This window comes from Macaca mulatta, chromosome 1, assembly GCF_049350105.2.
Source record: "Macaca mulatta isolate MMU2019108-1 chromosome 1, T2T-MMU8v2.0, whole genome shotgun sequence".
Taxonomy (NCBI): Eukaryota; Metazoa; Chordata; class Mammalia; order Primates; family Cercopithecidae; genus Macaca; species Macaca mulatta.
This window is the reverse complement of record NC_133406.1, coordinates 117,581,487-117,594,210: the sequence shown is the minus strand read 5'-3', so window position 1 is coordinate 117,594,210 and position 12,724 is coordinate 117,581,487. Positions and strand designations below refer to the sequence as shown.

The window sequence follows — 12,724 nt, the reverse complement described above, 5'->3', positions numbered from 1 at the left end:
ATTTCTCCCAGACTGTAGTTTCCTTGGCTTTGCCAAGGAAAGAATTCGAGGGCAAGCTGCTGGTGAGAGAAAGCAACTTTTATTGAACTGGTGCTGCTTCTTGCAGAGCAGGGCTAATCCACAGGCGGTGTGCCCAGAGTTGGTGCCTGTGGGCTGCTAGTTAGTTGTATTTAGACCCACTTTTAATTACATGCCAATTAAGAGGTAGATTATTCAGAACTTTCTGGAAAAGGGGCAGGGAGTTTCCAGAACCATACAAAGTAACTTTCAGGTCATTGCCAAGGTGTGTTGCCATGACATTTGTAAACTGGCCATGTCCCAGTGGTAGTGTCTTTATGCTCATAAGCAGTGAGGGCAACTAGAGGTCACTTTCATCATCATCTGCTGGTTCCAGAGGCTTCTTCACTGCGCCCTGTTTTGACCAGATCCTGCTCTGCTCAATGGGGTTGTGACTGGAAAATAAGTCCTACTGGTCTCCCACCTCATTTCCCCATCAGAGATTCTACACTCCTCCTTAATCTTAAGGGGTTTGCAGAAGGGTGGAGATTCATCTTCTGTAACTGCTTCCTGCTGATGTTATGGGCACAGACCCTGCCTAGCATTGGAGCAGTAAACTCTCTGGATACCTGTTCTAAAAGGCCCAAAGGCAGGATGTCTTTATTTTCTGCGTCAGAAGAGGGGATGGGTTGAAAGCCTTGTGCCAGCATCATCTTTACATGGAATTATTGTAATCTAGAAGACACAAACTTTACAAGGAGGTTAAACAAGCAAGGACCAAAGATTAGTAATAATCTTGGTTTCTTCCTATGCCAAGAAGCCTTAGACAGTCAGCAGCAGTAAAACTGGGCAATGAATCATAACTTTTCTCACTGGTCATAATGTCCTCCATAATCCCAGTATAATATGAAAATGGTGTTATCCTCAAGCCCTTCACCGTAATATCCGATAGATGATGGGGTACAGCATGAGATGATCTCGGCTGTACTTTAGCAGTTCCTCATAGAGTCTGCGTTCATCTTTCATCTGTGAGGACTCAAGAATGTCTGAGGCTGGGCACGGTGGCTCATGCCGGTAGTCCCAGCACTTTGGGAGGCTGGGGCGGGCATTTCACAAGGTCAGGAGTTCGAGACCAGCCTGACCAACATGGTGAAACCTCATCTCTACGAAAAATACAAAAAACAAACAAACAAACAAACAAACAAAACCAACACATTAGCCCAGCATGGTGGCACGTGCCTGTAATCCCAGCTACTCAGGAGGCTGAGGCAGGAGCATTACTTGAACCCGGAAAGTGGAGGTTGCAGTGAGCCGAGATCGAGCCATTGTACTCCAGCCTGGGCGACAGAGCAAGCCTTCATCTACAAAATAAAAATGAAAATAAATTAACTTTGAACTTTAACAGCAGTAGGGGTGCTTAATAATGCCTGATAGGGGCTCTTTCCATTTTGGTTGTAATTGATTCTTGGGGAATCCTTCTTTCTAAGTTTTTAGTAAGATTAAGTCTCCTAGTTGAATGGGGGAGTTAATCCTTTTCCTTGTGGGAGGAGGTTGCGTTTCCTTTCCATACGGTTGAAGAGCCTTTTGAACCTGGCCTAAGTTGATAATCTATGTGTCTCTTCATCAAACAGAAGGTCTAACATTCAAAAGGGTCTTCCAAGCTGCTCAAGCGATCCAGCCTCCCATTGCTGCTGCTCTTGAGCTCGGTTGGCCGGGCCGGGCGCTGAACTGTCGGGAGCCCAGGCCATAGGGCAGCCCCTGCCTTCTGCAGTGTAAGGTGCCGGGCCTCCCGCGGCACTCTGCCGACAGACTATGGGCGGGCAGGCGGGAGGCTTAGTGTGGGTCGCGGTCGTGGCGCCCGCCGCTGGCCCTGGCCGCGGCATCATGAACATAGACGTGGAGTTCCACATCTGGCACAACTACTCCTGGAACAAGTTGCCGGCCAACGTGAGACAGTCATTAAGTGGAGATGGCTCATGATGGAGGTCTTCATCCTTGTTTTCACATCAAGTAGGCTGAGGAGGAGGAAATACAGGAAGTATTGGTCTTGCTGTTCAGGGTGGCAGAGGAGGAAGAAAATCCCAGTCGTCGTTGGAAATTCACGGAGAGAATATGAAAAGCAGGTTGTCCTGTACGGTAACTGCAATCAGTTGCGATACAGAAATAACTTAGTTAAACATGTCAAGAAAGATGAAAGCAGATACTATGAGGAACTGCTAAAGAACAGCTGAGATCATCTCATGCTGTACCCTTACCATCTATCGGATATTATGGTGAAGGGCTTGAGGATAACATCATTTTCATATTATACTGGGATTACGGAGGATGTTATGAACAGTGAGAAAACTTATGATTCATTGCCCAATTTTTCTGCTGCTGACTGTCTAAAGTTTCTTGGTATAGGAAGAAACCTGTATATTGATCATATGAATCAGTGTAGATCATCAAAACAATTCTTCAGAAAGAAAACAGCCCGTGATCTTCTACCAATAAAGCCAGTGGAAATTACCATAGAGGTGTGGTGGGTGGTGCAGGCTGGATATATCACAGAAGATGACATCAAGATACGCACTTTGCCTGAGAAATGTGCTATTGATAAGATCACCGATTCAGGCCCTCAACTCTCTGGATCACTAGATTACAATGTAGTACATAGTTTGTATAACAAAGTATTTATCTCGAGGTACCAATATCTGATGACAGTTATACAGCAGTTCCACCTCTTGAAGGTTTTGTAATGAATCAAGTGCAAGGTGATCATTTTGAAACTCTACTCTATAAGATACTTGTTTCAATAGATGAGCACACAAATGCTGCAGAGCTTGCAAATGTCCTTGAGATTGACTTATGCCTGGTTAAGAATGCTGTTTCAGTATATTGCCGATTGGGCTTTGCCCATAAGAAGGGCCAAGTAATAAATTTGGATCAACTTCATTCATCATGGAAAAATGTTCCATCCATAAACAGATTAAAGGGTACCTTAGATCCACAGAAGATGCTCTTGTCATGGGATGGAGGGGAAGGTAGGAGTCCTATTACAAGAAGCTTCATCAGCAACTGACACTGATACAAATAGTCAAGAAGATCCAGCTGACACAACCAGTGTAAACAGCCTGAGTCTGTCTACGGGACACACGAAGCGCATCGCATTCTTGTTTGACTCCACTCTTACCGCCTTCTTAATGATGGGAAATCTTTCACCAGTTCAGAGCACTGGTGAAGGAGAAGCACAGAGATATTTTGATCATGCACTTACTCTGAGAAACACAATACTGTTTCTGCATCATAACAAAAATCTAGTTGCGCAAACTGCACAGCCAGACCAATCCAATTATGGTTTTCCTCTGGATCTCTTACGCTGTGAAAGCCTTCTTGATCTGGACCCTGCAACTTGCAGCAGAGTTGTAAACAAAAATTACACACTGCTTGTTTCCATGGCTCCCCTCACCAATGAAACCTGGCCTGTCAGCAGCTGCACCCCTCAGCATATTGGACCAGCTATCCCAGAAGTCACCTCTGTCTGGTTTAAACTGTATATTTATCATATCGCTGGACAAGGACCACCATCCGTTTTATTGTCCAAAGGTACAAGACTTCGAAAACTGCCAGATATATTTCAGAGGTACGATCAATTGCTAATAACATCTTGGGATCATGATCCTGAAGTAGTTCCTACCTCAAATGTGCTCAAGATGTTGAATGATGCTTTAACACATTCTGCAGTTTTAATTCAGGGACATGGTCTGCATGGGATAGGGGAAACAGTCCATGTTCCATTTCCATTTGATGAAACAGAACTACAAGGAGAGTTCACTCAGGTCATTATGGGTGTACATAAAGCATTGCAGATACTAAGGAACAGAGCATCTCTATGGACATGTCGCCATGTTGAATGCTTCCAGCCAACTTGCAAATGGAAAACTCAGTGATGCTTCTGATGAGAGAGGAGAACCTGATTTGGCTTCTGGCTCAGATGTAAATGGGAGTACAGAGTCATTTGAAATGGTCATTGAGGAAGCAACTATAGATTCAGCAACAAAGCAAACCTCTGGTGCCACAACAGAAGCAGATTGGGTTCCTCCTAAGCTGTGCTTTGGAATTCTACTGTTCAGTTCCGAATTAAACCAGAAAATTTGTAGGAAAATTGATACACATGGCCTTTGCAGAAAACAGAGCCTTCAAAACCTCTTAGATTCCAGTAGAAAACTCTCTCTGCAGTCCTTAACTTTGTTCACTCTTTCCAGGAAGGTGCTTCAACATTGGATACTCACGCAGAGCCCAGATTTTCAAGTTTGCTTTCACAGTCATCATATGCTGACATGGGTGTTCCACTTCCTGCAAAAAACTTCATATTTAAAGATGGTGTCTTATCAGAAGGGAGTGGACAGTCACCTTCCTCACTTCTTATTGCTAATCTCCATTTGCAATAACTTGATTACACCATTTGTTGCTCACACTTTCTGCCTTTTTTCTTTCTTAACGTTAGCTTTATAGTGTCAGCCACTAAAAAGCATCCTGCTGCTGCAGAACAATTCTTGCTTAACTAATATTAAAAGTTTGGGGAACGTATTCATGTTTTCTGAAGTTTTGCTCATTATTGCACATCTTATTGCAACAAAGTGTCTTTTTAGCAGCCAGCACTGTATTTTTTACCTTGAGACGATCCACATTTCTTTTATAAAACTAAGTATGTACTTTATAGGCTCTATGATGACTGTTATGTTTATAAGCAATCACTATGAAAATTCCAATGATAATTTTATACGTTAGTTCATCAAACATAAATCTTGTTTAATTTTATATTTTGTTACCTATACTTTGGGGGATCAAGGGAAGAGATGGAACTCTTCCTCTAAAAGGGCTTCTTGGTACTTAAACTAGTAAAACTATAAAACTATAAACATCCAGTATTGAGAGATGATATGATAGGACATTATGAATTCCTATGGGTGTCTAAATTATCTATGTCAGTTGGACATTGTAGAAGGTATGTAAATCAGCATAGGTATGTACAACTTAACCTTGATGTATAAGGTCTTAACTCAGATTATGACTATTCACTGACATCTCATGAGAAGCTTTAGAAAACTTTCTATTTTTAAACACCATTTATATGTGGACTTCTGTTGTCACTGACTTTGGGCTTTATGTTTTCATAGAGTCTTTACGGAAAAAATAGAATTTCTTTTCCACTCTTATAGCTATAGCTGCTGCACATTTTCACCCTGATTTATTTTCTTGTTTCTTAGCTTTAAAGTTTTCAAACCAAGGATTGTGATTTTAGGTTAGAATTACATATTAGAAGCATTAAGACTATGTCTTTGGATCAGAATGCTTTAGTGATAAACTTACTTTGAAGACCTACTCTTAAGCAATCTGGATCTTAAATTTATGTGAACACTTTTTTAGAAAATGATAAAGAAAAATGGAATTACTTCAAAGTGTTTCTTGAGTCATTGATTCTTTTAGCATCTCAAGTGTTAATTAGAATAATTGGAATCACTTTTTAGATTTTTCAAGTTACCTTCCTTGGGAAGTTTGTGCAGTGCTGTAGGTTAGTTTAGCTCCTCTTATAGGGTAATGGTTTACTAGCTTAAAACTGTAACCAAATGAACTGGTCAGACAACATATATCTAAAACACTTAAAATGGTAGAAAGTTTGGGAATGTTATAACCTAAGCGTTTTTGCTGATAACTTTTGTTATTTATAGATATTAGTGTATTTACCATACTTCTGGAAATATATGCCTTTCCTAAAACTTAACCATACATCCAATACCATGGCTGTATTGTACATCTGTACAGCTGAATATTTTGGACCATGTTATCTGTGGCACAGTCAGTGCTGTGTTTCAGGTAAATGCAGTAACAGTTAGTTTTCCACTTTGTCTTATAGAAGGTAAAAACCATGTGTATGTTATGTTTGTCTCTAAAAGAAAAAATACTAATATTAAATAATTTCTTATGACTGTGAGTCACTCACTTATTTTTCTAATAATTGATATTGTATATTCTTAGTGCCATTAAGTATGTATGTATGTAACTTTTACAGTTTTCAGTGAAAGTTGTAATTTTTTTTTGATCAGGGCTCTTTAATCTCATTTTAATTTCCTTTGTTTGAATGAACTGTAGTTATTTTATTTATTCCTGTATTAACCATCTAAACCAACTGTAACGACATGTACACTAATAAAGAATTGAACATTTGTAGTTGTTGGCAGTAAGCCCAGTTGTTGGTGAATTTAAAGCTTAAAATATGGGAGTGATTTGCTGCTATATTTCTTTTGAGAGATAGAGGATGAAGAAACAGAACCTAATAGTGATCATGAATTTTAGGGAAAGTACTGAAAAGCATGGGGTCCCCTCTGGTTTCTTGTGTTGAATGAGGCGAGAGTAACCATCTGATTCCAAGCGGAAGACCTCTTGTACTCTTAAGGAGGGAGAGTGCATTTTTAAAGGTTTTAGCAAAATGTGAAAAGCTGATGTTTGTGCTTTGCTTTGTGAATTTGGCTTCATTTTACTTATACATCAAGTCATGTAATCTCTTAAATCTTACAAGTATTGATCCATTTCAACAAAAAGGTAAATTTAAAATGCAGCTTTTGTTATTTGCCAAAGAAGATTCATGAAAAATTTATATCCAATTATTTTCCAAATAGTTAATTTCGTTTGGCATTTTACCACATTCCTTCCTTTCTTTCCCCACTTCCTTAGTGTAATTTAAACACTGGCAAACATTTTTTAGAAACCAAGAGGAAAAAAAGAACAAATATCAAAAAAGACATAGAATTTTATATGGTACAATTTCACGTCTAAAATGGGTTTGAAGAAACGCAACTTTATATCATTACAAAGTATGATCATCTGATTTCCCTTACTACTTTTTAAAATTATGTAATCAGATGATTTTATATTTTTGGGGGGGAAGCGGAATATTGGTTAATTTTACTTGATGTTTTCAGTTGTCTCTGCCATTCATGTTTCTTTTTCGTGTTCAGTGTTTCCAATACAATTTGTATTCAAGGATTTTAAAATACCAAACTGTAAATGAGTACAGTGGATCGTTTTCTGTTAGGATGTTAATATTATACAATGAAATCTATAAAGTGTTGTCAGTTTGATTATTGACACATACAACATGTTTACAAATAAACTGTGGTGTTGATCAAGTTAAAAAAAGCGGGGGCTTCCATAAGTCATTTCAAGTGGACTAAGCTTTAAAGTTCCCTTTGGAACCATCCTCATATGCAAAACGGCTATGAGTAGGGGAAAAACTCAGGCCTCTGAGGTCCCCTGAAAGAGTTTTGCTAACGTCATGATTGGCTTTCTATGTTATCTGAAGATTGAGATCTCCATGAGGAGTGAAGATAGGTAATGCCTAAGGCTGAGGCATTACCTCACTGGGTCACCTTAGCTGGGAAGGGAGGTCAGTTATCACCTTGCAAACCTTTTGGTAATCCAAATCTTGGGATGATTTCTTTAAGTAAGGATTTAGACACTTCCAGTACTTTTCCTGTCCTTGTGGGGAAAGCTTCTATCCACCTGGTGAAAGTGTCTATAAATACTAGCAAATATTGTCGTCCCCTGTAAGGCATCTGGGTTAAATCTGTCTGCCAGTCTTCACCATGGTATGTTCCTTGGTGTTGTACAGGTTTAAGCAGGAATCAGGGTATGGGGTGGATTCCTGAATGGTAACCCTTTTTATAGTTTGGAACAGTCCCTTCCCCAAGAATATTTAGGAAACTAATTTGAATGGAAAATCCAGTCCCAAATGTGAGGAATCATGAAAATGTTTAATTATGTCCCATTTGTCAGCCTCAGGAATAGAGTTTGTTATTTTCTAGCAGCCATCCAGAGAGGTCTCACTGGAAGCCTTTTACTCAGTTCCTTTAATGTCCTTAGGGGTATAGTATGGTGCCACTGACATGGATGGAGTACCTGGTAGTAGCGCAGCAGCCTGAAATACCAGGGTTTCCTTAGCTGTGGCCTTAGCTGCTCTTTCCACCAGGGACTTTCCTCTAATCATAAAAGTGTCTCCCTTCTGGTGTCCCCTGCTGTGAATACTTGTTCTTTGGGAGTTGGACGGCATCTAAAAGTTCCAAGATCTGAGTAAAGTTGTATGGGGGATCCCTTGGCTCTTGATAGTCCCCTTTCCTTCCCTATGGCTGCAAGAGCATGAAGCACCAGGAACCCATATTTAGAGTCAGTAAACACTTTGATTCTTGAGGTTTTTGTTTCCCCCCCCCCCCTTTTTTTGAAATGGAGTCTTGCTCTGTCGCCCAGGCTGGAGTGCAGTGGCATGATCTCGGCTCACTGCAAACTCTGCCTCTCAGGTTCAAGTGATTCTCATGCCCCAGCCTCCCATGTAGCTGGGATCACAGGCACCCACCACCTCACCTGGATAATTTTTGTATTTTTAGTAGAGATGGGGTTTCGCCATGTTGGCCAGGCTGTTCTCGAACTCCCAACCTCAGGTGATCCACCCATCTCGGCCTGCCAAAGTGCTGGGATTACAGGCATGAGCCACCGCGACAAGCCTTAAGTCTTTTCATAGTTGGAAGGCCCTAATTAGAGCAGCTAATTCTGCTTTTTGAGCAGAAGTCTGAGAAGGTAAACACTTGGCCTCAATGACTTCTTGTTGGCTAATCTTCCTATCTTACTTCTTCATGAATAAAGCTGTTTCCATCTCTAAACCTCTCAACATTGGGGTTAGACAAGGGCTTGTCTTCAAGGTTGGGCCTTCTAGAGTAGATCTCTTCCATGGTTTCCACACAGGTGTCGATGAATTGAGGATCTGTTTCTTGGGACATGAGGTCCAGCAACAGAGTAGCAGGGTTTAAAAATCAGCATACTTTAAGGGTAACATCAGGGGTGTCAAGCAGAAGGGCCTGATATTTAAGTAACTGGCCCCCTGGTAGCCATGGTGTACTTTGGCCTCTAGGACCCTCTGTACTGTACTTCATGGGGTGGTGTGAGGCGGGGGTTGGTATAGCATCTAATTGTTGTCCCAAGGTAAACTTACTGGCTTCTTCTACCAATAGAGTGATGGTAGCCACAGATCTCCAGCTTCCTGGTTGCCCAGCTGCCACCTGGTCTAGCTGTTTAGAGAAATAAGCCACTGGTCCAAGGTAATTCCTGAGCCTTTGAGTTAGGGCATCCAAAGCTGTAACTTGTTATTCATCCACATAGAGGGTGAAAGGTTTTTCTAAGTTTGAGAGTCCTGAAGCAGGGGCTGTCCCTGGCTTTCCTTTTAAGGCTAAGAATGCCTGTTGACAGGTTCCACTCCACTTCAAAGGCTTGTGACCACTCCCTTTTGGAGGTTCATAGAGTGGTTTTGCTATGAGCCCAAACCTGGGAATCCAAACCCAGCAGAATCCAGCTGTTCTCAAAAAGGATTCTTAATTTGAGGGACCTGGAGTGCCAGGATGATCTCTTTTCATCCCTGGGCCAAGATCCTGGTCCCAGGAGTGAGCATGTGTCCCAAATATGTGACCCTTTGGACAGAAATTTGGGTCTTTGGGGGACACCTGATACCCTTGTTTTGTTTCAAAATTAAAGACTTGAATTTTAGTTTTATCAGAGTCCTCCCCGAGTAGGGCTGGAAATTAATAGGTCATACACATATGGTAAGAGGGATCCATTCATTAACTGCAGTTCCCTTACCTCTTTGCAAACAGATGGGGACTGTCCTAAAACCTTGGGGACAGGACAGTCCAGGTAAGCTGAGATATAGCATGAGTGTCTGGATTAGTCCATTTAAATGCAGTAATGAATTTGGTGTCTAGGTGTAAAGGTATGTAAAAGAAAACATCTTTTAAATTGAATACTATGAACCAATGAGCATCTTCAGGGACTTGAGTTATTATTGGGTAAGGATTAGGAACTATTGGGTGACTGGAACTACTGCCTCATTAACTGCCCTAAGATCCTGAACAAATCTATATTCCCCATTTGGCTTATTAACAGGGAAAATGGGGGTGTAACATTGGGAATAACAGGATTATAATAATCCATACTTCATTATCAGGGAATGGATGTCCCTCAGAGCCTAAAGTCTAAAAGGATTTTTTTTTTTTTTGAGACAGAGACTTGCTCTGTCATCCAGGCTGGAGTGCAGTGACGCGAGGCTCACTGCAACCTCTGCCTTCCCGGTTCAAGCAATTCTCCTGCCACAGCCTTCTGAGTAGTCGGGATTACAGATGTGTGCCACCACACCTAGCTAATTTTTGTGTTTTTAATAGAGGTGGGGTTTTGCCTTGTTGGCCAGGCTGGTCTCAAACTCCTGGCTTCAAGTGATATGCCCACCTTGGCCTCCCAAAGTGCTGAGATTACAGGCATGAGCCACCACACCTAAAAGGATATTGTTTTTCCCATAGATAATTAACATTGGATTTCAAAATATCCTGGACTGGGAGTACACTTACAGTTCTTCCAGGACCTCCCATGTCACAAGCAGACGGGTCTACTTACGGAGTAATATGTGGTGCAAGGAACGTCTTTACTTTATCTGTGTTGAGACATGAACTTAGAGCTAGGAGAAGTGTCCCTTCCCAGCCTGTGGCCTTCTCTTCAGGTGCTCCAAATTGAACTGCAGCCTGTTATTGGGAAAGTAAGTCTCTTCCTAGTAAAGGAATAAGGCACTCAAGAATAAGCAAAAATCTGTGGGAAAACATATGGTTCCCCACAGTGGAACTAAAGGAATGGGTGAATCTCCTAGCTTTTAGCTAGACATCGATCCTCACTACAGTACAGGAGTGCGAAGACAGCAGCCCCAAGGACTAGATCAGAACTGAGAAGGTGGCTCCCATATCCAATAACTCAATATTTTTACCCGCCATGTCAAGAGTTACCTGACGGTCTTCTGTAGAGATGGTAAGGTGTCTGGTGGAAGCTGCAGGGAACCCTGGACCCTGTCAGTCCTCTGTTTTCTTACCCATTAGGGGTCGTGGGAACTCAGACTCCCTTTAGAACCTGAGGCAGTCTTTCCTCCAGTGGCCCTCTTGCTTCCAGAAGGTACACTGATTCTGGCCCAGGGGCTGGCAAGCTGGCTTTTGTCTGGGCATCCCAAAGCCACTCTTACAACACTTTCTCAGGATGGGCAGTTCAAAAGCAGTAGGAGGCTGAAAGCAGCTGCTAACAATTGCACTTTTTGCTTATTTCTCTTGGTTTTCTCCTCTTCCTTTGCCCTGTCTCTATTGTTGTAAACTCCAAAGGCCATGTTTAAGAGTTGGCTCATGGAGTTTGGGGTCCCATTCCTGCCTTTTGTAACTTCCTCCTAATGTCAAGGGTAGATTGAGTACTAAAATGCATGCCCAGAACAGCCGGCCCTTCTGAGGTGTCTGGATCTACATTAGTATATGTCCTGAGTGCCTCAACCAAGCAGCCCTAAAACAGAATGAGATTTTCATCCATCCACTGAGTTACTTCTCTATCCTTGTCATAATTAACTGGCTCAATCATACACCTTTCATACTTTCTATTAAACAAGTTAGCGTGTGATTTCTATATTCAAGTTCTTGGGAACCCTTCTGGTAATCCCACTGAGGGTCTCTACGTGGACCTGCATCTCCCCCTACATAAATGGCATGGCCCTGGATATGAGCAGCTGCTCTATCTGCATATTCACAGGCCAGTACCTAGAATCCTCGCTTCTCCTCTATAGTACAACAAGTGGAAAATAATATTTGCAAGTTGTGCCAAGTTAAATCAAAGGACACGATCAACCTAACAAACTCCTCTATAAACTTCCTTGGATCCTTCAAAAACCAGCCAAATTTCTCCTTGAATAAAGCCAATTCGGACATAGGAAATGGCACATATATTCTGATTGTTCCCCTAGCTCTGCTAGCTACCTCCCGCAATGGACACAGATTCTATTCAGGCACTGATATAGAGCTCCACTCCTGGTGGTACTGGTCGGGCTTACTTCCTTGGGCAGTGGGGGATATAGGCTGGAGCTAGCTGAATAAAAGGGAGGGGTTCCTGAGGACACTGGGGTGGAACCCCACACTGGAGAACTGGCAGCATCCCTCTCAGAACTGGCCTTCCAGGGGGAGCCGCTAGGAAGGAGCATCGAGGATATCCCTGCAGTTTCTTGGTGAATGGAAGTAACATGAGCCAGACACATCCTGCAGTTGACTCTTAAGTCAGAATCCTGGTAGGGGCCATAAAAGCCTGTACATAAGGAACTTCTCCCCACTTTCCATCCTTTTTACTGAATAAGTCCAATTGTAAAATAGTATTATAATGTAAAGAACCAGTTTCAGGCCAAATTTCTTGTTCTCCCAGGAAAATCTGCTTCTTTTTCTTTGAGTCATCTGATTTGAATTTGCTCCAATTGCCTTAAAGACACGCTAGCGGGGAGTCCTTTGGGATGCTCGCTGTTGTCCTCATGTCTAACAAGGATCTCTACTACACCCAGAAGTTTTTCTAAATCTAGCAAAACCTCAGTTACTTTTCCTTTCAAATTCCCACCTCCTGCAGAGAAGATGTAAGTACAGGTAGCAAAGCATTATGAAAGTAGATTATGAAATAGGAATGGGCAGTAAAATGACGGGTCTGAATTCCACAGAGAGTGAAGAAAACGTTTTAGGTTGGGGAAAGAGGGATTAAAAGAAACAAGGCGATCATGAAAGGGAGGAAGGGAAGGCGTGAACAATGTTGTCTGCTGAGCTGCCAGAGAATCTATCCAGCAGTCACAGACACTGAGGAAAAATATTTGGACAAA

General features: G+C 41.9%; 1 protein-coding gene across 1 annotated transcript; it reads left to right on the top strand.

The window, feature by feature from the left end:
* Nucleotides 1-1,881: 1,881 nt before the first annotated feature.
* LOC713130 (protein FAM91A1-like) lies at nucleotides 1,882-4,427 on the top strand. The gene is given in 6 exon segments (XM_077948486.1): nucleotides 1,882-1,960; nucleotides 2,083-2,664; nucleotides 2,667-3,034; nucleotides 3,036-3,859; nucleotides 3,861-4,213; nucleotides 4,216-4,427. Coding segments are annotated over 6 exon segments (2,418 nt in total).
* Nucleotides 4,428-12,724: the final 8,297 nt, after the last annotated feature.